This window comes from Poecile atricapillus, chromosome 3 (genome assembly GCF_030490865.1).
Source record: "Poecile atricapillus isolate bPoeAtr1 chromosome 3, bPoeAtr1.hap1, whole genome shotgun sequence".
Lineage (NCBI taxonomy): Eukaryota > Metazoa > Chordata > Aves > Passeriformes > Paridae > Poecile > Poecile atricapillus.
In genome coordinates, this window is record NC_081251.1 from 70,029,527 (window position 1) to 70,053,969 (window position 24,443).

The following is a 24,443-nucleotide window of genomic DNA, read 5'->3' on the forward strand; positions in this document are numbered from 1 at the left end:
TAATTAATTATAAATGGGTTCTGAATTGGAAGACAATTCACACACAATGTCAAGAAAAGCACTAAAGGCTGCCAATGCAGCTCAGCAGTTGCATAACCCCTACAGCTTCTGCTCAAGAAATAAGATCATGTTTTGCATCTCAGACCTGTCTGTTGCAGTTCACACACAAGTCATTAAATGTATTACAGTGACACAGGCTAGACACATTTTTTTTTATTAAATTAGTCCTAAATTGTTTAAAGTGTTTTGTTGCCCCTCTGCAAATTAAAATGAGCCGCATACATCACCATACTGTTAAAATCAGTAGGTAATACAAACCAAAGGGATCTCACTGTAAGGAAAGTGAGAAAGATTCTGAAGTGTAACCTCTCCCATGCAGTCAGTACTTGAGAGGATCATAGCAGGAAGTATTTTGCCACCAGGCTTATTTAAAAGAAATGTATCAGCATCAGTGCCAGAAGCACCTAATTCTCAGTGCTCCACACTCCCCTTCACTACATGTTCAAACCCAGACTGCCTCACTGGCCCTATACTAAGTGCCTGTCAGGCCTTGCGCAGAAATAGTACCCTCATCCCCGTGTATCCAAGGAATTGCCTCTGATGTCACAGGGTCCCTAAGTCTCTCTCAAGTAGTTTCTCTGCAGAGAGTTCCCTTAAGTCCCCAATATGGACAGTGCAGGCAGAGTGTCAGAGAGTAAGAGACGCAGTGGAGAAACCACTGACATGCACTTGTCATTAAGAGCTGTTAGCAGTTATCTAGAATATTGCCAGTTGTCAAGACTACTTTATGCAAGGCTGCAAGGCACAGAAACAGCAGGGCCACTATTTTAAATCTGAAAACATGATGCCTCTAGTAATCAGTAAATCTGGAGATGTAGGCTTATTAGTAAAACTCAGACGCACACCCTCATCTAGCACACCATTTCTTCTAATAACAGGGGTTCTTTCCCCCACCAAAGAATCACCAAAGCATGTAAGAGCATGAATAGTTTCCAACCCACAATGAAAGCAAATACAAAAGCCAAACATTTTTTTAAATGGCACTGAAATGCAGAGAAAAAAACTGGTGGATTCTTGTGACTGCAGACACTCTGTGTGATTCAGTATCATGAAAATGTACTTTCTGACTCTTTAATACTTTTAAAATATAACGGTATTCATATCTCTTATATATGTATGCATATATACATACACAAACAATAAAAAATGTTCTGTTTTTCGCAGTGTTTACAGAGCCACTGCGCCAGGCGTTACATGAACATATAACTTATTCCTACACAAAAAATATGTAAAATAATTAAACTTTAGAACATGAATAAACAAAATATATAACTGAACAGCAAAACTGGCAGATAAATATTCTTTTCTGTGCTACTGAATGTGGATCATACCTGTTTTCAGTAACTGTCAAAAAGCTGTGAGCTCATTGTAGTTCAAATCATGTATTCACCAGCTACAGAAAAGACCCATGGACTGGCAGTGACTAAGACAAATGAAAAAATGAAAGCAACACAGACTTCAGTAGCCAGCCTGGGAAAAAGGCTAAAATTTGTATTTAGTACATCCAGATAAGAATGACATTATTTATTCTTCAGGAAAAGAGATGTGATTCATCTTAACATTTTTAAAAAGACTCAGAAAGTGGCCGGCTGATAAGCAAATAGAGGTTTGAACAGCTCCAGGTAAGATCTGCTGCTGTTCCAACACCTGTCAATTGCTTGATTAACAGGCAACTGAAGGAGGTGATAGTATGACTGTACACTGCAGTAAGAAAAGTGTGTTAATCATGTTCCCTATTGATGACTTCTTTCTCCTTCCCATCCTTCAGTTTATTGTCTCTTCTCCTGCCTACAGTCCTGCTATGAACGATGAGACATATCTAGTATGCATCACTTTCCTTATTGTTCGTTACACCCAAGTCCCCAGTGGCCACATTGCTACACTCCAGTTAGCAAGTTCTCCCATTGTGTTAAACCATCTGACTCACAACTACCACACAGTAGATCTATGACACCTACTTTCTCAGTAGATTGTCTGGCACAGACACCTTTTCATAATAACAGTTAATTTATACACCCACTGTTGTACTCCCCAGGCTAAAAAACACCAGAGCATGACAAAGGACTACACATTCACAGCAACCATGAGAGACATTTTCCTACTTTTCATTGCAACTGTTATGCAGTCTCTATAATCCAACTTTCCAGCTAACTTTTTACACAAACAAAAAAGTCACAATTCATCAAGCAGCTCAGCACTGAAAGGACAGCTTTTTTCTTCCTTGTTTGTCTTCTCCATTTGTCTTCCTTACTCTACCACATGCTCCTAGGATAAACTAGACTATCTCAAATGGGTACAAATGGATTTACAAAGATGACTATTGCCTACTCTTTTCAAGATGATGCTTTCTATGCACGTGTTTAGCTGAAGCTAGTTTGCTTATTTTGGGTTTATTTTCTCCTTATGTAGAATATATATTTAAAAGCTTCCTTTATAGCAATTTTGATTCAAAAGCCTTTAGTCTGTGTTATCATATCAGAAATCCTTTAATACAATAAAACCCCCAAAACAGCTTTCCATCACCCCATCTAAAGGGTTTCTATTTATTAATAGATCTGGAATGCAGCTAAACATGAGAATTTATGGCTGGGGGAAGCTACAATAGATTTTCAAGGAAATCCAGGAAAACATGACACTGCTTCCCACAGTGGTCAGTAAGTCAGTGATGTGCTGGATGCACTGCCTAGCAAGGAAACTTCTCCCAGCCTTTCAGTTCAACTCAAGAATTATTCTCCCTTCAGACCCAATCCAGCAGTGAGAACTGCAACTGTCTGTAACCTCAACCACCACAGAGTGATGATGGTTGACAAAAAACTCAACATGACCAAGCAATGTGTGCTCACAGCCCAAAAAGCCAACTGAATCCCAGGCTGCATTCAAAGCAGTATGGCCAGCAGGGCAAGGAAGGGGATTCTGCCCCTGTACTCTGCACTTGTGAGACCCCACCTGGAGTGCCACATCCAGCTCTGGTGATCCCAACGTTAAAACATGAAACTGTTGGAGCAAGTCCAGAGAGGGCCACAAAGTTGATAACAGGACTGGAGCACCTGTTCTATGAACACAGGCTGAGAGAGTTGGGGCTGTTCAGCCTGGAGAAGAGAAGGTTGTATGAAGACCTAACAGCAGCTTTCCAGTATCTGATGGAAGACACAGGGAAGCTGGACAGGAATTTGTTGTCAGGAACTGCAGAGACAGGACATGGGGAACGGCCTTAAACTGAAAGAAGGTAGGCTTATATTAGATGTTAGAAAGAAATTCTTTAATATGAGGGTGGTGAGGCACTGGAGCAGGTTCCCCAGAGAAGAGATAGATGCCTTAACCTTGTCAGTGTTAAAGGCCAGGTTGGATGGGGCTCTGAGTAACCTGGTGTAGTGAAAGATGTCCCAGCCCAAGGTGGGGAGGTTGGAACTAGATGATCTATAAGGCTCCTTGCAACTCAAAGCATTCTGTGACTCTATGAATTATGCTTGATTGTGTCTGCCTCCAGTTACATCAGCTGCGCACTCATACAGCTTCACTGACCTCATCAGAATTACTCCCGAGTTTCACTGACACAAGTGTAAAAAGATCAAGCCCTTATGGGAGAAAGCAGACAAGGAAAATAAATCTTAACTCCCTAATTTTAGATGTGTGCATTGCTATAGGACAAAATGCCTCCCATCTCTTTGCTTCTAGCAAAGCTTAGCCAAGGGAATAGTGGCCTCATGGCGTTATCAATGTGTACCCTGCAGAAAGGTACTGCCTCATCATTTCACAGTGCCCACTGGTGAAGGGTGACTGCTGCATTGTCACAGGGTCTTCAGAAAGAACTGAAAATAGAGAAAAACATATTAATGAAGCCTAAGAACACAATAAAGAATTGTTCTTCCTGATAATCACCGCAAATCTAAAAATTCAGACACCACAGGTGTATCCTTATAAATTATAATGTTCTAATAGGGAGCAGATATGTACATGAATTAAGAACAAAGGACATGGATTAGCTCAGAGTAGCAGATTTAACTGCACAGTTTCCCAAACTACAAAACTTCAGCATGCCTCCTAAAACCAACAGCAAAACACAATATATTCCTTGACAATGAGATTACCTTGGGTGAACAAGATGTTCAAGCCACTGCTATGAAACACGGATTGGTTTAAAGTTCAGTTAGCAGCCACATACCCACACTAAACACACAGATTTGGTAACACCTACTTTTGCTTAGAGAAAAACATTAAAGAACTTCATACACTCTGAAATAGTGACAATCTTTGCATATCCTAGAAAGGTTATTCTATTCACTATTATTTCATTATGCTGCAATCCAATCAGATTGTATTTTAGATGGCAGGCACTGGCACTGCCACATTCCCAATTAGAAATGGCATGGAGAAATGTCAGGGAACATACCAAGATTATTAGCAAGTGATGGGAAGCACAGGGAAGGTGGCTTTCTTCTATCTCCGTCAGAATAATTTATCATGGTGGCTCACTAGATTATAGAAGGTGGTGCAAGAAGGAAAAAAGAAGCATCATATTAGTAAATACATTAATAACAATTTGAGAATGCTTGAGAGCATTTAATACAAACACTGTAATTTCGTATATAAACAGTAAATTGCATAGGTAGCGCTCAATTCCTTTACATTCATTCTGACACATTACAATTGAACACTACTGAGCATTCCCTTTTTTTTTAATCAGAAGAGATTCCTTTTTCCTCTCTATATGAAATTCCTCCCACCTCCTGCTTACAAATGAAACCAAACCAGAAAAATTCATTCCAGGAGTGCAACTCACAGGAGTTTGATCAGACAGAACGAGATCTGGTCTGCATAAAACCTCTGAAATGCACACAGGGTGGTGAGGGTTCCTCAGCACCACTTCATTGTACAAATCTCTTCCTGCTGCATTGTGTTGCGTTACTCACCAAGGTAGATGAAGCTCTGCTCAATGCACAGCTGGTGAGGTGAATTAGAAGAAAAGGAACATAAAGACTAGATCTCTATCTATATAAAGACATCCATTATATTTTCTCCAGAAGTAGCATAAACTTAGTGGTGGTACTTTTACAAAAGTAAAGAACATAAGAAGTTTCACAGTGTTTGCCTTTCTCAATCAAACCTTTTCAAACATGCCAATTGCTTATGAGTGAGTAACTAAAAGGAAATGCTTGAAACAGATCACCTTTTCCCCAGTTAAAAATTAGCATATGACAATTTATATTCTAAGACCCTAAGAATTTTAACAGGCAATATATTCTTTCAAATGCAGTTTAATAGTAGCTATCAGCACAGGTGATCTCAGCTGCAGTGTGGCTATGAGAATTTCACCGACACAGACCATCTAAGTGATGAGAAAATAAAGGGACTACTTGAAACATGTTTGGAATTTCAGTTCAAAAAAGCACCTCTTTGGAGTACAGCATGGAGTGAATCTCGATGAGGCTCAGCTTCAACACCGGATAATTACAATGCCAACTAAGCATATTTCCTAATAGACTTTCTGAACTACTATTTTTCCACAAAACTCTTGTTTATAATCAAATCAAGAACAAATTTTTTTTCCCCCTCTGTAAAAGGTGTTTCTGTTCCTCCAATTGACTTCCAAAGGAAATCCCAGCTTTACTCAAATCAAACAAGGATGGAACAGAAAGCACAAAGGTATAAAACATTTGTCTTGCAGCTTTCCATGGGAAAATACAGAGTGGGACAGGGGTGCTGCAAAACCTGAACATATTCCAACATTTACAACTTCCAGTTTATCTTTCTGGCTAGAGTATTTAAATAATGAACCACACTGCTAAAAACAAACAAACAAGCCTAGTTTTCTTGTTTTAGAACCAACTTTCTTCCCCTTGCACATTTCCTAGGTATTTTAATGTTTGGTATTTTTAGGCATGGAAACATGCATATTTCTGCAGGTTTTAAGTTATGCTAAAAGTAAGGTCACATGGAAGTTTCATGAAAGAAAAGGATGCACAGAAGCCACAGGGAATGTGAAAAACTGCAATAAAGCTGGCCTTTTGGTTTGCACCACTCCCAGCCAGCTCCTTTGCTACGTGATCAGAATCTTAAGTATTAGAACCATCAGAAAAATAACATCAATTCCTGTTAAATCAATTACATCCTCCAAACACTTTGACACTGTTATAACTGCAGCAGTAGCAACTCTTACCAGCTCAGCAATTGCTGTCATTACATGCAGATCATACCACGTCAGAAGGAACGTGACGCGGAGCTAACACGCACTCTCTAACAAGGCACTGGTAAATATCATCAGGCACAGATGTGACATCCAGCTGCATTTCCTCCCCCTGCTGCCACACCTACGCTTTCACTTGAGCAAAGAAAAATCAGAGAGGAGTAACAAAATGCTGAAATCAGGGGACACTCACAATGGAAAAAATTAAACATTTAAATAATTGTCTGCAATCCCAGACTTTTATCAGCGTTTTGTATTTCTACTGCATGTTAAATGATTGCCAAATACAGCAGCCTTACAAACAAATCTGTTATTTCTGTTATAGCTATGAAGCTTCTCAACAATACATGGAAATAGTATTACAGAACTGGTGCTGGAATTATTATCTTTGGTATAATTTTGTCCATCTGCTGATGTCAGTTGGGATAAATTTTATTTCTGATTTTTGTGCCAGGCTTTTCTTGGTTTGTCACAAGCCACGTTCTCTTTATGGCTTTGTACACCGACTTCCAGCTACAGAACCCTGAAACCTCAAATGCAAACTGATGGGAGACATCATGGGTTTTAACTTCAGAAATTTATTTTCAATCTGAGGTTAACCAAATCTCGGATGAGATGCTCAGTGGAGCCCTGGAATTTCCACCCTTGGAGATATCCAGACACAACTGGGCAAAACCATGAGCAAAACACTCTCTAAGCTGGCCCTGCTCTGGGGCTGAATCAGATGGCTTTTAGAGGACTCTTCCAGTCTGCATCATTCTGTGGTTCTGCAGCTGGGATCTAGCCCACACACATTACTGCAGCTTTCAATACCTTCTGCTCATGGGAGTCCTGCATTTCCCTACCATTACTCACTCCAGATATGGAAAAATCCTAAGGTGGAACAACTCTAGCTGTTCTAGTTGTTCCATCTCATCTCTGTGAAGAGATGCTTGGTGGATCCCCACTCCCAGCCCAGGCTGTTGCTGGGCTCAGCACAAAGCCAGCAGCAGCCCTGCCACAGACACCTCGCTGAGGTGTCTCCATCTCTCCGTCACCGCTGCCTTCACACCCTGGCTGGTGCCTGGACTGGCTGCTGCCTCAGTGCAGGCAGGCCGGGCCCTGCCCCACACGGGCACGGTGCCTCCACAGGGACTGCCCTGCGAGGCACCTGCCGGGGTGGGTGAAACCACCCACAGCTGCTTCCCTCGCGGACACCAGCCACATGCCAGCAGGGCCACTCCTGGAGATGTCACATTCTCGACTGGATCATAGAATCGTTTGGGCTGGAAAAGACCTCCAAGATCATTGTGTCCAACCACTAACCCAGCATTGCCAATCCCACCGCTGAACGGTGTCTCTAAATCCCATCTACAATCTACATGTCTTCGAACTACCTCCAGGGATGGTGATCCCATCATTTCCCTGAGCAGCTCCCTTCAGCTCCAATGCCTGACCACCCTTATGGTGAAAAAATATTTCTTAACATCCAATCTAAACAAGCACAGCTCGAGGCCATTTCCTCTAGTCCTGTCACTCGTTGCTTGGAGGAAGAGCCCAATTCCCAGCTGGCAATCGCCTCCTTTCAGGAAGTTGTAGAGAAGGACAACGTTCCCCTGAGCCTCCTTTTCTGTAGGCTAAGCACCTCCAGCTCCCTCAGCTGCTCCTCAAAGGACTTGTGCTCCAGACCCTTTACCAGCTTTGTTGCCATTCTCTGGATTCCCTCCAGCACCCCAATGTCCTCCTCGTACTGAAGGGCACAGAACTGGACACAGGATCTGACAATCCTTTCCCTGGTCCTTCAGGCCACACTATTCCTGACACAGGCCAGGGTGCCATGGCCCTCTGCACACGCTGCTGCCTCACGTCCCGCAGTTCTCGGCCCCTTTCCCTCCGGGCCGCTGGCCGGGCGCTGCGGCGGGCGGAGCGGGGCCGGGCCCGGGCCCGGCTGTCGCCGCCGGGGCGGGAACTTCCCGAGCCTCGGGAGCAGCCGCTTCCGGGTGAGCGGCGCGCGCAGCCCACGTGCGGCCCGGCGGGGAGCGGCGGCAGCCAGGTGGGTGTCGGGGACCGGGACCGGGACACGGACACGGACACGGACACGCGTCACCGCCGGGCCCTGTCCCCCTTGCTGCCCGGCCGGGCCCGGCCCGGCCACACGTGCGCGCCCCGAGCGCCAGCGGGGCCGCGCCGGGGCCGGGAGAGGCGGCTGTGTGCATGCGGCTGCTCCATCGGCGGGCCTGCTGTGGTTTTCTTCCCCCAGTTTTCTCCGGAGGCTCCTTTCCCCGAAGTGCGGAGCCATGACGTCCCTGGCGGAGCAGCTGAAGCGGCTGGCGCTTCCCCAGACCGATCCCAGCCTCCTGGACCGCAGCGAGGCGGCATCGCTGCTCTTCACCTGCAAGGAAGCCGCGACTATTGACAGGGACACGTTTTTTGCCATCGGTGAGTTCGGCTGCACAGGTGCCACTGGTTTTTAAAAACACTCCAAAAAACAGCTGGAGAAAGATAAATAGGACAGGCAAAGCCGTATTCAAAAAAGGCCAAAAGAATAGTTCAGAGCGCTGTCGGCTAGTTAGCATCACTCCAGTCCTTGGGAGAACCGTGCAGCGGTGCCTCTACGAACATGTTTCTGGCACATAAGGATGAGGTGATGGGGAAGTCAGGGATCCCAAGATGCTCAAGGACTGGAGAATTTGCCCAGTAACGGACATTTGATGAGAAGAATGTCTCTGGTCTCATTTGGTTTGGAGAAGAGAAGGCTTGGGATGGGTCTCACAGGAGCCTGCCATTACCTTTGAGGAGATTCCCAGAAGATGGACCAGGCTATCAGCAGGAGTGCTTGGCTGGAGAACAGGAGTCACTGGGCATAAGTTGGAAGAATAGGAGTTAAAATTGGATAGAAGGAAAAGCTTTATCAGTGTGAGGACAGACCAGCAGTTATCAAGATTGTCCAGGGAGATAGTGCCTTGGAAAAAAAAGGGAATTTTTTGAAAACTGTCAGGATAATGCCCTGAGCAACCTGGTCCAATTGTGGAAACTCCTTTGAGCAGAGCCTGGGATTGCAGATCTCCCAGTGTGCCTTCTGACATGAATTCTGCGTTTCATGAAAACATGCTGATGCCCTGCTCTTGGGTAATGTTTTGGTCACAAGTAATGGGAAGTGGGAGTAGCCTTTGCCGTGTTGGCACACTTCAAATTCTTTATGCTCTATTCCTTTTAATTTTTGTTTAAAATTTTATCCAGGAATGTGATATTCTTCAATAAGAAAGCTGTTTCCTAAAATCAGGCAGATTGATATGTTTTCATTTAAAGTAACAGGATTGTAGATATATATCTTTTTTGCAGCACATCATGTTTTTTTGGTTTCTTAAATAGTTACTCTCAAACTGCTTGGCTGAGTGTGAGGATGGCGTTTTTATGGTCTCTTATCCAATATTGGATCTTTGATCCAGTGTTTGATCATTCCACTGTTAGAAAAAAATAAAATCTATACATTGAGTTTGAGTTTCCTATGTTCCAGCTGACATCTGTTGTCCTCCCATCCTTCCACTGTGCATCTCTGAGAAGAGTCAGGTTCCATCTCCTTGATAACCCACACTGTATCCTATTAAGTAGCTGCAAACAGCAGGAAGATTTCCTTTTGACTCTCTCTTCTCCAGGCTGAACAGTTCCTCCTTTTCCTTGTGTGTTGTTTTCCAGCCCCTAGACCATCTCAGCATTCCTCTGCTGAACTTGCATCTAGAAATGTTTTTCCTCTACTGATGATCTCAAAATTGCACTCAGGGCTCCAGCTGCAGCTCACAAATGGAAGGGCAGTTCCCTCCTCACTCAGCCTGCTGGCTGTGCTCTCAGGGACAGCACAACCCAGGATGCTGCTGGTCTTCGCTGCTGCAAGAGCACTCCGCTGATAGATGCTAATCTTGTTTTTCTTTGTCAGTTGAGAAATAGTTCAAGTGTATCAAAAGATTTGGTCTTAGGCCTCTTTACTGTTTGTTTTGGTTTGCTTTGTGAGGATGATGATGAGGACATATGCTAGTACAGCAAAAAAGTTGGATGTGCCAGTGAGGAGGTAGGTGGGTAGGACTGGAGAACAAAAACTGTTGTGTTTAAAGCACTCCTCCCATTTATTTTTTTTTTCTGCACAGGACGCACTGGCTTAGAAGAGCTGATGGGGATTGATCCTTCATTTGAAGAGTTCCAGTCCAGTTTGTTTAGTTCTACATCCAAAGGCCTTGAACGCAGTGTTCAGACTAAAGCAGTAAATCAGCAGCTGAACAAGAATATTTCATTGTTCCTCATTCACCTGTCCCCCTACTTTATGCTTAAGCCAGCCCAGAAGTGCCTTGAATGGCTGATTCACAGGTAATTCACTGAATATCCTACATGTCAGTAGATAAAGCTAGAAATGCAAGATTTCTTTTTCCCCAGTGAGAATAATTTTAAATAATTTTACTTTTGCTTTCGGAAAATACAGGTTAGGATGTTAATAACATGCATTTGGACTTAGTCCTTATGGGGCCATATGCTCTTCTTTGCCAATTAGATTTTTGTCTTTTGATAAATTTCTGTGATTATTTTGATCTGTCATGGTACTCTGTATAAAAGCAATTACTTCCTTGCCTAGCTTTCCCAAAGTTGCCCAGCCCTAGCCATCTTACAGAGCACATAGAGAGGCACTTCTATATTGTGCTTTTAGAAGTGGGCTTTGTAAAATGGCAAATTTTTGGTATTAACTCTGAACCATGAGCCCTAACTATTCTTATTTCAAGGTTTTGTAAGAAGATGTGAAGAAAAAAAAAATGAAGTATTTTGTGAAGTTATATTTATATAAATTAACTTATCCAAATGCAGAAAGTGCACTACTTCTTATCATAAGTGTGTGATTTTCCTGCAACATACTTATTTGAATCACAGTTTTTCTATTCATGTATTATACTGAGAGACTCATACTACATTATTGTAACGTCTGGTTTAATATTGAAATCTGTGCAGAAGGTAATTTTTAGTCATACAGGGACCTGAAATTGTTGATAGTGAGGCAAAAAAATATGCTAGCACTGTTTCTTTCTTTTAGCACATACAGGCTGGTAGCCACCTCAAGTTTCTGGACTGTAGGTGGACCATAGATCTGAGTCAGTATGACAACCATGTCAGGTCTTGCTTAAAAGCAAGTAAACAAGGTATTCTGAGAAAAATGTGGATGAATCTTTTTTTCTTTCTGGCTTCCAGACACTTTTTAACTACATACATATGTTTTTTTCCTTAGATTTCACATTCATCTCTACAATCAAGACAGTTTGATTGGTTGTGTTCTGCCATATCATGAGACTAATCTATTTGTGAGAGTTATTCAACTTTTAGATACGAAAAGCCCAACTCATAAGTGGCATTGGATGGATCCAATACGGGTAAAGTATTTAACAGATGCAAGATGGAAGGACCTTGGACTTTAATAATATCTTGTCTCTTCTACTCTGCTTATGAATATGGTCCACCAATTTATGTGGTTAGTTGTAGAAATGTACTGAAAGGTTTAGTTACAGGAATGGAGTCTGGATGCCCATACGTTGTTTCTGCTATCTTTCTTTAAAGGTGAAGTTTTTAATAAAAAGCTTTGACTGTAATTACTCTTGGTTTTGGCTAAGTTAAAGCATGCTTTGAAGTTGTAAGTATTTCTTACTGATAGGAAGATACATCAATTACTCAAATTTATGTTTATTTGCACATAGGTTAAATGTAATTCTCTTCATCATCTGTCTTACTATATGCACAAAACATTCTAGAACAGTGTGTGGAAATCCATTACTTATTTCAGTTTAAATGGTGTTAACTGATCAGTAGGATTAATTTGGAGATTACAGTAGTTTTTACTTTCTGTGCTTCACTTTACTGTGAGTGTTCTAATTTTGCTTTTTTTCACTGTGTAAAGAAACCTGGAGTCCCACTGGCAAGGGGTACTGTCATTACACACTGCTACAAAGACCTGGATTTCATGGATTTCATCTGCAGGCTGGTGGCAAAATCTGTGAAGGTTGTTCTTTTATTCTAGAACATTGTTTGTTGTCACTTTTTCTTCCCCATGTTTTTATAATAGTGTGCTATTTCTTAATATTTTGAACTGCATATCAAAGAGTAAAATTAATAATTTATCAGTAAACAATATGAGGATTTCTTTTATTATAATTTGTGAAGATGACAGTCTATCAGAAGTTCTTACAAGAAGTGGCTGAGAACCAATGAGCCATGAAAAAAACAATTTGGCCATACTGTATTATTTACTGTGTTGTGTCAGTATACTTAATTGTCTTTATTTCTTTCATAAACTCATTCCTGTTACTAGTTTTTAACTGTGTTCTGAATTTCTGTATCTCTTCTGGGGGTTGTCATGGGTGTTTTAAATACATGTCTTCAAATAGAATTTGAAGCTGAGAATGTTAGAAGGTGGGCAAATTTTTGGTTTTTTCAGCTAATGTCTAATAGAGGGCTAGCTCTATAGTCTCAGAAGGGTAAGATATATGGCAGATCCAGTTATTTAGAGAACTGGGATGCATCTGCTGTCAAGCTAAGCAAAGCAGACACAGTAACAGAGTTTAGTCACAAGTGTAGAAGGAGGTGTTAAACGTAACACCAGTTATCTTCTTGGCTGTCTCCAGCTGAGTCTTGAGCAGCACACCAAGATCACAAGTGATTTTGGCTGCCTTATTCTGGTTAACTACATTGGCACCCATTTCCATCTGCCGTGTCTGTCAGGAGGAGCAATAACCTCTGGCGTGGCTTGCTGCCATGAGAGCTGATGACTTTGGTTGTGCCAGCAGGAGCTGCTGGAGCTTGCAGGCTGGAGTTCTAAGATTTTGGTGATTTGAGGGAAGCCGTATTGCACCTCCACTTGCCCTGATGTCTGAACAACTGATTTTTTTCTGTGATCCAGGTCTTTTCAGAGTGTCCAGGCAACTCAGCTCAACTGAGAGTTCTCCTTGTGTTTTATGCTTCCACTATTGTGTCGGCTCTTGGAGCTGCAGAGAAGATAACAGACACTATGGTCTCTCTGCTGCTCCCTTATGTCCAAAAGGTAGGTGAAGCTCTGTTTCCCTCCCGTGTGATGAAGTGTACTGTGTTCTGCACACATCCATCTGCAGATAACATCCAAGAAAAACATCCTGTGTGATATATACTGTACCACTCAGCCTGATTTGAAACCTTAGGCAGGTGAGGGTCCATGGGAAATAATGTTTTTTCACACCTCAGATGAGCACTTTAAGCATGAGGAATGGAGCTGTGAGAAATGGATACATGGTTTGAAGAATGTCTTTGCTTTGAGGTTTATCATGCTGAACCATGAGGAAATGGTGTCAGGGTAGACAGCCTGCTTTAATATCCTCTCTCTTCCACAACTGTTGCTTTGTCAAACAGAGTAGTATTTAATAAACCTCTTTATCTGTGTCTTCTTTACCTGTGGACCCTGCATGACTGCTTTTTCTTCGTGAAAGTTGAGTTTATAGACACCTTAAATGCTAACACATGGAAAAGAACATAGTGAAATTTCATAGATGTCTAAATAAAGACAAATAAGATAAAATGACAGATAGATATATCATAAATATAAACATAAGATAAAAATATGAATAAAGATAAATAAGAATAAAAATTATTTTTATGTTAATGTGCTCTTTTGTGTTATTCTTTGTTAAAAATTCACCTTTATCTCTTTTTCTAGGGCTTGAAATCCTCTGTACAGGATTACAGAGCTGCAACATACATGATAATCTGCCAGATGACAGTAAAAGTGACAGTGGAGACTTCCTTGGTGCATTCCTTGATGGTACAGATAAGCAAGACTTTATTTAAAGTGCCCTCATTAATCAGGGATGGGCTGGCTTGCTTGAACCTACTTCTGCAAACTCAGAAAGGAGATAAACTTGGGAAGAAGTAAGTCTACATGAATCAGATTTTCCCACTTTCTAAAATTGCAAACTGCACTTCGATAATTTGAATTTTTTATATCATCATCATTAAAGGGATACTTCCCTGTCATAAGTTTTGGTAGTTGACATTTCAAAGGCCTTGCAAGTTCCTTTGGCTTACTTTGAAAATTTGCATGCTCACTGAAGCAAAGGAGTCTCAGTGGTGTCAGTTGGTCATCTCTTGGTCCTTCAGCTGCTTCTCTTAGTAAGGGATTGATGTCAGTGTGCAGAACTGAACCCTGTCAAGTAAGAGGTTTTCTGGAAAGTGCAAAGTTCTGCCCCTTTGATGGAAGGGCTTTGAGTTGGTGTAGTTTAACACCTGAAGCAGAAGTGCTTCTATACCGTTTGTTTGGTCTCACTTCAGGTGAGGTGTTCTCCTGGTGGTTCACATGGTAGATTCCTATCCATCTGTCTGCCCTGCCCTGCACAGTTGGCTTGTTTGTGCTGGTAATGTGGATTTGAACATGTTCCCACATGCTACAAGGGAATTTGCTTGCTGGCAGAGAGGAGTATTCCAATAGGAAAAATCTTATGTGGTATATATAGAGTGATTACCTTCCAGATACTTGAACACTGTCAGAGGTTAAAAAGTGCAGGTGTGGGGCTCATATATTATGCAGCATCCAGCCAGGTGGGTGTAAAAGGAGACAAGAAGAAGCTTTGTGTTAGCAGAAAGGGAAATGGCTTCTCCTTAGAGGATCTGTCATTGCACAGTTACTTCTCATCCCTTTTGCTGCTGCTGGGGGGATGGATATGCTCCTTGCAGTGTGAGGATACCTCTTCCTGTAATTCATACAAGTATTCTTGCTTTTACTACCAGCTTTGCAAAAAACTTAGGTAGGTTCACTGTGCCATTGCAGCAGCTGTGCTCAACAGGACTGGCAGTACCCTCTTTTCTTGGATATTAAATGTGCCAGTAAACATCTGGTGTTAAGGAAGTGGAGCCCTTTGAATCTTTTAAGTGTTTGTTTACAATGGGGCTGCTACCTGATGCTGAAAATTGAATCCTTGTGAAGTCTGCATGGTTTTGAAAGTGTAACCCAGATAACATACATGCTTTTTTTTTTCCCCCTTTCAATTGTGCAGGCCATTTAATTATCTGTGCAAGTCCCCAGAACTGGTAACACTTCTGCAAGGCCTGTCAGCAGGCTATGATATCTCTCCTCTCCTCCGCTACCTGTTGCCTCACCTTGTTCACACCATTGTGAAAAGTGATACAGGTAAGTTAGCACAGGTTCTTTGTAAACCTTAGATCAGCCTTAAGGACAGATAACTGAGGTAAATGTCAAAGCTGTGTGATTGCTTCTTCCATTGAAACTGTGAAAACCTGACTGAACTTTTGTGTGTTTGCCTTTTTTTTTTTTCCCTTTGTTTTTTTTCCTTTTATTTTTTCTCTTAAGAAGTGTATTGTAGTATTTTGAAATCTTGTGTAGATTGCATGTACTCCATATGTGATTTAATTAGGGGACAGCTGTGTTTACCCAGTGAACTAAATGTGCCTGGGAGCAGTCTGGGGCAGTGAGGCTGGCTGACATGCAGTTGTAGCCTGTGTCTGTGCCAGAGAGACTGTTTGCACTGTGGCACTGTAGTGCTGAATCACGACTGGGGAAGCTCTTTTGTTAAAAGGGTCCAAATTCACACCAAGGAATGCGCTAGGGAAGTTGCTGGTGCAGCTTTAGCAGCAGGTTTGAGGGTATGAGGGTGCATGCCAAAGCACCCTCAAATTTATTGGCAGCGATCCAGGCTTTGGCATTTTAATGATGTTGGTGTAAAGCATTGCTAATGGATCACAGAGAGTTGGTGCTGGTAATCAGTGAGCAATGTGGACTTCAAGCTGTGTGCTTGTTTCACTACAGGATGATGCCTGTACAAGCTGTTTGCTTTAATCAGTATGAAGGGGCTGTTCTCTAACTATTGTTCATCTTCTATGATTGTTCTTAGAAGAGCAAGAAGAATCTGAGGAGACAGAAAATGACATTTACATCAAGCATCTTCAAGCTATTCTTGAGAGTATACCACTGGAAAAGGATTTAGATTCCCTATTGGCTGCGTGAGTTGACTTCAGTTCTTTTTCTTATGCACTTCTGGTTTAATAATAAATATTTGGTTTAATCTTGTTTAATAATAAATAATTCCTGATGATGGCATTAGCATTATATTAGCATGTTTTTCTGAGTTCATAAGTCCAGACATGGATTTTGAAATTTAAACGTTCAGTAACCCAGAAGAGCCATTCATTAACATTTGTAGTTGTGTGACAGAGTGAAACGTCAGGCCAGCAGTAAATCTGTACTTGAAGTAAACAATGTGTATTAATTCTAACCTGTTAAGCACTGTACTTTGTAACAGTAATGAAAAAGGTACCATGCAAAACATGGTGGCTTTTCCTTTTGTTTGTAATTTTAGCAAGTTTCTTGAAGAGTTTATCTCCCATGGTACAGAGATTGAATCTAATCCCAACAAAATGGCTGCACTCAATCAAAAGATCCTTCCTCTTATCAGACTTCTCGAGAGAAAGTAAGTTCCATTTTTCTATCACAGACAGACCCACAGTCTGTAGAGTGGTGGTATCAGCTATGATCTTGGATAATTGTGTGTAGTGAGAACAATAGTCTTGCTGAAGTAGATACAAAAGGAATAACTGACTCCTAGTCTCTGTCTAAATTTTGTTTTACTGATATGTCCTTAAATATTTTGTTATCACTGTAATACATGGAGGCAGACCTGTTGGCTTTGTACAGCTCTTTACTTTGCAGCATGACCTTTTCTGCTCATTATGTATCCTAGTGGTCTGCATATCGTTCATCTGTGTTAAGACATAATGGTTTATTGCCTTTGCAAAGCCACTGAAAATACCTGGTTTGGATGAATGCATATGCATTCAGTTTCCTTGGTTTTCCCTGTAGTTCTCTTGTAAATACATGTTTTTCTATAATCCTCTGCAGAAAATATTGATGGTTTTGTCTTTTGGCAGGTACCCGAAAGCCTTAGACTCTGTGTTGGAGAAGCACCTGGAAGATTGCACAGATGAGGCTGACCAAAATCTTTTTCATCAATTTATTTCTCTTTCATTAAGCTGTGGCAAGTACAAGGTAGGTAGGATTGTGGTCTTGGCTTTTATATGGTTATACTGTCAAAAGGCTGATTTTTGACAGAGTTCTGCTCTCTATTCCTCCTTATAAACAAAATGTCTATCTTTCCCATAAAAAAAGGAATTAAAAAAAAAACCAAACAAAAAAAAAAAAGACCCCTAACTTGATTAAATATTTTGGGGGGAGAGCTTGGTCAAAACTGTGGTAAAACAAAAGCTATCAGTTTTTGAATTTTTTTTATCATAAGGACTCATGAGTGTGAGCTTTTTTCCCTAGTTAAAATTTATGCATTTTCACCTGCTCCAGGTGCTACTGATAATTTTTTTCCTTAGAAACATGGCCACTACCTACACTGTAGAGGTCAACAGTGACGACACAGTGGTGCACAGCAAGGCCTCATCCTACTTCAGGATGTTGTCAGTGGCAGAGGTGTCTGTTTTGAGAAGGCTTTATCACTGTTGAGAGAAGATGGCTTGGTCCTTTTCGTTGCACTGATTTTATGAATGTTTACAGTCGCTAACAGGGAAGGATAGAGTGACCACAGAGTTCTTCCTGTGCCATTTCTGAAGAGCAATTGAAACTCAGCCTAACACAGAATAACCATTACTACAACAGATCTGGCCAAGGAATTTATTATAAGAGCTGGTTAGTATTATGGCTGTTGTTTGCAATGATTGAAGGATTGAAAGCACTTAGGAAAATATGATGAACTACATAAAGAAGCGCTTTCTGTATTTTTGTAGTGATTTAACAAAGGCGCAGAGTCTGTGTCTGAGTAACAAGTGGATTAACAGAAAAACAAGGCATGCAGAACAAAGGCATATGACTTTCTTCCAGCTTTTAAGGTTCCTGAGATAAGTGCACGCGATTGGACTAGCAGGGATGCCTTTTTAACAGTTTCTATCTGTGCTCTGTCACACTGACATTGTCACTAGAGCTTTCTCAGAATCCTTAGATAAGCGTCATGCTTTTCTAGGACATAATGGTGTCTGTGGCTTACTGTACTTTTAAAGCTATCTTCCAAAAACTGTCTGCAACAGTGAAGAAATTAATAATTTAGGGCAGTTATACAATATCATTGTACTGTAATTTAACTTTCTAGGTCTTGATTATGCAGGTTTTCTTCTGGTACAAAAAATTGCTGTAAGAAGGTCTCCCATTATCCTTATGTATATTTAAGGTATTTTTAACATGCTATGTGGTCACTGTGAAATCTGTATTTCAGTTTCTGGAAGACTCTGATACCTCCCTTCTGCTTAGTTTGAATCATCCTCAGCCTGCTGTGCGGGTCCTGGCTCTTCAGCATTTGAAAGATGTTATTGAAACTTCAAAGGTTTGTGTCTGAATCTCTCACTTACTGAATGACTTGACATAGAATGTTTTCAAAAAGCTGTTTGCCAGACTTGGCAGCTGAAGATGAATGGTATGTGAAACGGTGTCTATGTCATCCTTACTGCTTTTCATGGTGTTTCAGTAGGGTTCTGTTACCATTTCCCCATATTCTGGAGCCTGGCTATAGTTCTTGTGGATTAAACTGCTTGCATTCTCATAAAATCCAAGTTAATTAATATTTCTAGGAATCTGGGTTTTTTTGTTATTGAAAGTTAGTCTGCCTGTGAGGTTTAATTTAGATGATATTACCACTTCTCTTACACTAGAATTTAAATATTTCATTAAAAGCCTGTAAAGTGTTCTGCAGAAAAACGATTTATTTTCCCTTTGACTCTGTTTTCCTTTATTTTTCCAGGAAGGTTTTGATCAGGCTTTCATAGAAGAGGCAATTTTTGGACGGCTCAAGGATGACAACAGAGATGTTGTGATGTCTGCTCTCAGTTCTTTGGAGGTAAGTGTGTGTCTTTTGGCATGCTAGATTTTACCTGGTTTTGAACGTGTTTGTGTCTGGAATTGTGTCTGTGTCTTTCTTCTCCTTGTGTTTTTAGTGCATGACTTTTGTCCTTTAACAGGATAAAGCAGCACAAATTTAGGAGGCATATGTTATTTGCCATCTCACAAACTCCCCCCAAATCTCTGCTGCCTGATCCTTCCCAGCATGTTGACAGTTAAAGTGAATTTATCAATTTTGCTTTCTTTCTTTTTTTAATGTAGCTACTGAAACATACTTAAATCTTTGATCATTACTTGAGCCATGCTTCCTGCTTATTCTGTATGTTTTTCTATAAAAAGGCAAGCCACACAATCTGTCATTTGGATGGAAGGTGGTGCAGTCACAAGACATTACTCTAGTGAGAGGTGCTCAGTTGAGTTTTTCCATATGCGAGTCATTTGGTCAGTTGATAGTGGCAAAGTCCTGAGCTCCAGCTCAGGTTTACTGGATAGGACTCTGGTATGCATTGTACTGATTGTTTCCAGCTAGAGTAACAGTCTGTCTTTATGGCTTCTGCTAGTAGTAGTGGAGAATATTATTAGCAGTAGTGGACTTGGTCTTGTGTGTTCATTCATTCTTCATCACCAGTAAACAAGAATAGAAGCACCTGAGTGCTCCTTTAAACTTTAGTATCTTTTCTTAATGTGCCTTACGTCTCTGTAATCCAGATGCAATGTAAAGTACAAGCAATTCTTACTTAATTATAACATAGTTTACATATCATTTATCAATTTTACCAAATATTTCCACATTCAATAAATTCTCCATTCTTCAGCATATCAACAGGACATCCTGGGCAGCCTTATTACTTCTTTTCACCTGATAGTGTTTTCATTACATGAGCATCAGCAGGAATATAGTTAGTCATGTTTGATCTTGGTTTCCACTTGGTATAGCAGATGCATTTTCCATTATGATGTAGTAAACTGTTTTGTATATTGTTGCATTTTCATTCATTTTTCTCGATTATGGTTCAGACTTTCAGGGAACAAGTCAATCCAGAAGTAATAGTATCAAGTCTTTTGAACATTTTCCAGAAAGCTGATCTTTCCAAGGATGGAAAGTGGTATGTTCATGCTCTTTTTTTCAGTATACATTCTTTCTGTATAAATTAATTTTTTTAAAAGTAAATAAAAAGATTACTTTAAAAACTTTCTCTGTGTTTCTCTGCAAATGCTTTTTGTCATGCTATTTCTATGCTGAGTTACAGGAGAGATGTTCAATTATTTTCATACCGTTTCCCATGAATTCCTTATTTATTCTTGCTGCTGTTTAGATACAGAAAATCACCATGGAGAATAGAGAACAAATCAAAGAAATGTTGCTGATGTGATTGAGTAATGTATTTTCAACATGATTTGTTCTCTTCTAGGTACAAGGTGTTGGAGCAAGCAGTAAAAATTTTAGTCAAAGAGGAGATTCTGAAAGAGAAGAAAGAACTGCTAGATGCAGCAGTAATGCAGTTGTTACCTTTTATGATAATCACTAATGCGAATTCAAAATCTTCAGATTGGAAAATGGCTGTTTGTTTGTCAGAGTCTGATCTTTGCTCCTTACATCCTTTACTGAAGGGCTGGCCCGAAGGTAAAGCATTTCTTGTAACTAATTTGATAAAATAGAAGTTGTGGCAAGTTAGGACCTCATCCTTACTGAACGTAAACACATATTGAAGGAGGCAGGCTGTCACTATCAGGCTATCATGCTCTAAGTGTGAATAGATTTCTTCAAAAAAGCTCTTTTCCAAGAGACAGAAATGGTTTAGTATGTTTCTGACTGATTCTATCAGTCAGAACAAGTATGTTAATACATAAATTTTATACCTAGGTTATTTGATTTTTATATTTTTCCCTTGGAACAGCTCTTGAAGAGGCAATTAAATCTGCCAAGTCGGCAGAGTTGGTTGGAGTGGCCAATGAGAAAATTATTCTGCTACTTTCTGGAAACTTGACTTCAGGGGACCCCTCCTCACTATTGCAAACGGTATGTGTGCCATGTCAGCCTAACCATAAAGAAGTTGTACTTTTCAGGTGGTGACTGTAATCAAACCAGTGTGATATAGAACTTTGCATGGCTGCTCTAGGCACTAGTATGCTATCATCAAACTGCTAGGCAAATATATGTATGTGTGTGTGTGTGTATGTGTGTATATAACTATATGTATTCATTTTTTTATATGTATGTATGTGTTTCAACACAATTCACGTACATATATATATAAAATAGAAAACCACAATACCATCCATTTAAAATCAATTTCTTCCTTAACATAAAAAAAGTAAGTGATTAACTTTTTTGACAAATAATTAGTGTAACTAAATTCGAGGAAATTTTAGTTTCCTGAAAAGCATTTTCTAGAGAGTAAGCAAGTATACCTGTGGGTTGTTCATAGAAACTGATGTTTGTGTATTGCAAGGTTTCAAAGAGTACAATTACAACAGACAGTAACTTTTTACCTATGATAGGAAGTAAACAGTATTACCCCATTTCTCATTTACATGTTGAGTTTAGTCATAGTGAAGTCCCACTGTTATACTGATTTTTGTTGTCCTCCGCTCATTTTTCTAAGGTTGATGACCTGATACTCGTTGCTGAAGCAGAATCTGACAGTGTGAGACAGAAAGTAACTACTCATATAATTGGTTCAGTGCTTGTTCAGTGCTGCTGCAATACACAGATGAAGGAAAATTATTTTCCAGTGGCTATCAGAGTCTTCTGCTTCTTGAATAAAAAAATTAAAGATCTCAGAACTTGTGAACCTGCAGAGGTAAGATGTAAACAGTATGGAGAGGGCATGTTCTTTGTATTGGAAACAGTATTAAGAAGATATTTTTAATTGTTTTTACTGAAAGCCAGGTTCAGAAACTTTGAGAAGGACTGAAAAATCTCACCTTCAATTTTTCTCATAGCAAAAGCACACACTTGGCAATAGTGCCATTAAGAATTACTGTAATATTTTATGTGTTTTTCATTAGAATTTTCTTGACTTACTTGGTTGAGAAACAGCTCTGGGTTTTTTCTGTGTGTAAGAAACCCATGTGAGCAGGGCTGTGCTTCTATGTGTACATCCTCTCACATATACACACCTAGTGGCACATGGTAATTCTGACCTCAGGTTATTCCATTAATGATTTTTTATATGTAAGTATCTGAAAGATATGGATTATTTTTCAGGAACAGAGCTAGATGAAAATGTTAAACTGACTGTCAAAAATGCTGCAATTCCCAATCCCTTTGAAGAGATAGTTTAGAGACTGATATTTTACTCTTCTGTTACCTCATTATGTACACTGTGATTATAGTAGAAAGAGCTGGCGTAGGTTTTAAAACTGCAAATGCAAGTTTAAATGTAAAATCAGAAATGTAATTCACTGCTAAATTTCTGTTTTCTGTTGCACAGAATACATTAAATTTTACTTTTATTCACAGGAAACTGCCCTAAATTGGTCTGTTGAAACAGTAGAGGAAACTTTGGTGCCTAAGGACTTGTTAAGTGCATATATAGAAAAGCTCAACAGTGATGAGACTGCTCATGCAGAGGAGTCAGCTATGGTCCTGTTCTTACTGAAAAACTTCATTAATGGCCTAAAACCTCCCCTGTCTTTTTCAAAAGGTAAGTGTTAAGCTCTTGCCTGTCCCTTACATCAGTGAAAGAGGAAAGTTAATTTTTTTTTTCCTTCGGAAGTTGTTGGAATCAAGATGTTGCTTCCCTAACCTTCTTTGTTATTGACATCTGTAAAGATTATTTACTTGTGAACATGAAATCAAACGATTGTATTGTCCTCTTTTAGCTAGAGATATCTGCTTTCTCCTGGTTTCCATGGGTGTTCCTATGCACCTGCTGTGTCATAATTATAACCTGTATTTTTTAGAGGAATCTTGGTGGAATCCCGAATCTTTGAATCAAGATAGCCAAGACTACCTGCACCTCCTTTTGGGGCTGTTTGACCTGCTTGTCAATGGAGCTAGTGAGGGAAGCAATGCTCTTCAGTACAGAGCACTGATGAATCTCTTATTCAAGGTATTCTTTTTGAATTTGTTGCTCTGAATTTTGAGTCATCAACTATTACATGGTTGCATTAATTTTAAGGAAAACTAGAGAAAAATAGTCAACAGGTCATGCAACGCTGCTTGTGGCATTCAAGTACTGTGAGGAGATGGAAGTGTATGCTTCAGCTGGGTTCTTTAACTCTAATTAAATGTAAAAATGGAAAACTAAAGTTAAACAAAACACAAATGTACTAGTTGAGGCAAAGATGGAAACTGATTTGCAGGACAAGATCAAGAGCCTAAAGTTTGAGCAAAAGGTTTTAGTTCTATCTACAAAGGATTGCTCTGTAAAATTTGGTAATGTTTAAATACAGAAACTGAAAGGAAAACTTCTAGGAGAAATTTGCATTTCCTTTTTACATCATCTCATGATTTCTCACATGGATATGTAAATAGCGTCTGGATTTGTGTACACATGCAGCACTTATTAAATAACTTTTTCTTCCCTAAAGACACAGTTTTTCTGTTTTTCTGAGACAAAGTTCTCTTTCAGTGTAATCCTTTGAAATGGGTGGGATGGTTTATCAAATGTTTCCAGTAGTAGTTTGCCAAATAAATTAAACAAGTGCTTTTTTAATTTCTTTTTTCCTTTTCCATTGTGATGAATTTAAGGTACATCTAAAAGATTCAGAGGTTCTCTTCAAATTCCTTTCCATTTTATGGACTTACAATTATAACCTTTCAAATCAACTGAACTATGAAGTCAGTGCAATGCTACAGACTCAGGCTCTGTATATTGGCTATGCACTGCTTGAATCACAAACAAACCAGAAAAAGAAACAACTGCTATCACCATCATCTCCAGGTAAAGTAAAACTGTGTATCTGCCTGTCTATCTATCTGTCTCTCATCTTAGAACTCAATCACAGTACTTCTTAATTTTGTGCAATTCTACTATATTTTACACCATGAAGGGTATCTCAGTTATTTATGTTTAGCTGCACTGGGCTGAGATAGTTCTCTTGCTGATTCTCTGGTGCAGTTGTAAGTCCAAGCTTGAAGTGAATCCACGGGTTTTTTTTTTAACTTTAAAGTGTTCAGGGAGCACAGTGCTGTGCTGAAGGACTCAGTTACAGGGCATTACTGTCTGTGCACTGTCAGGGTGTGACAGTAGCAGTTTATGAACTCTGAGCTTAAACATGAATATAAGGACTGTGGTGGTTTAGTGTCATGAATCTGTCAGACTTGAGTTGATTTTGTGTACTCCAGAGGTTTACAGCAGAAAGAGATGACTTCTT

General features: G+C 40.1%; 1 protein-coding gene and 1 long non-coding RNA gene across 3 annotated transcripts in view; one reads left to right on the forward strand and one right to left on the reverse strand.

Annotated features, from left to right (window-relative positions):
• Window positions 1-1,696: 1,696 nt before the first annotated feature.
• On the reverse strand, window positions 1,697-8,135 carry LOC131576887 (uncharacterized). Of its 2 annotated transcripts, none has more exons than XR_009277093.1 (4): window positions 7,920-8,135; window positions 6,218-6,379; window positions 4,451-4,532; window positions 1,697-3,869 (listed from the first exon to the last, which is right to left on the reverse strand). It is a non-coding gene; the product is annotated as an uncharacterized LOC131576887 (long non-coding RNA). The 2 variants fall into 2 exon arrangements; XR_009277094.1 differs by having other exon boundaries at window positions 7,869-8,135.
• A 21-nt stretch (window positions 8,136-8,156) lies between these two features.
• HEATR1 (HEAT repeat containing 1) overlaps window positions 8,157-24,443 on the forward strand; it is a 35,078-nt gene continuing 18,791 nt past the window's right edge. The window contains exons 1-20 of the mRNA XM_058833968.1: window positions 8,157-8,276; window positions 8,484-8,662; window positions 10,366-10,582; window positions 11,487-11,628; window positions 12,150-12,251; window positions 13,149-13,289; window positions 13,935-14,146; window positions 15,268-15,401; window positions 16,123-16,231; window positions 16,588-16,698; window positions 17,156-17,273; window positions 18,499-18,606; window positions 19,021-19,116; window positions 20,136-20,224; window positions 20,531-20,742; window positions 21,017-21,138; window positions 21,725-21,922; window positions 22,585-22,768; window positions 23,028-23,176; window positions 23,818-24,010. Of these exons, the coding sequence (XP_058689951.1) occupies window positions 8,521-8,662; window positions 10,366-10,582; window positions 11,487-11,628; window positions 12,150-12,251; window positions 13,149-13,289; window positions 13,935-14,146; window positions 15,268-15,401; window positions 16,123-16,231; window positions 16,588-16,698; window positions 17,156-17,273; window positions 18,499-18,606; window positions 19,021-19,116; window positions 20,136-20,224; window positions 20,531-20,742; window positions 21,017-21,138; window positions 21,725-21,922; window positions 22,585-22,768; window positions 23,028-23,176; window positions 23,818-24,010 (2,779 nt within the window). The 5' untranslated portion in view covers window positions 8,157-8,276; window positions 8,484-8,520. The remainder of the gene's footprint in view (window positions 8,277-8,483; window positions 8,663-10,365; window positions 10,583-11,486; window positions 11,629-12,149; window positions 12,252-13,148; window positions 13,290-13,934; window positions 14,147-15,267; window positions 15,402-16,122; window positions 16,232-16,587; window positions 16,699-17,155; window positions 17,274-18,498; window positions 18,607-19,020; window positions 19,117-20,135; window positions 20,225-20,530; window positions 20,743-21,016; window positions 21,139-21,724; window positions 21,923-22,584; window positions 22,769-23,027; window positions 23,177-23,817; window positions 24,011-24,443) is intronic.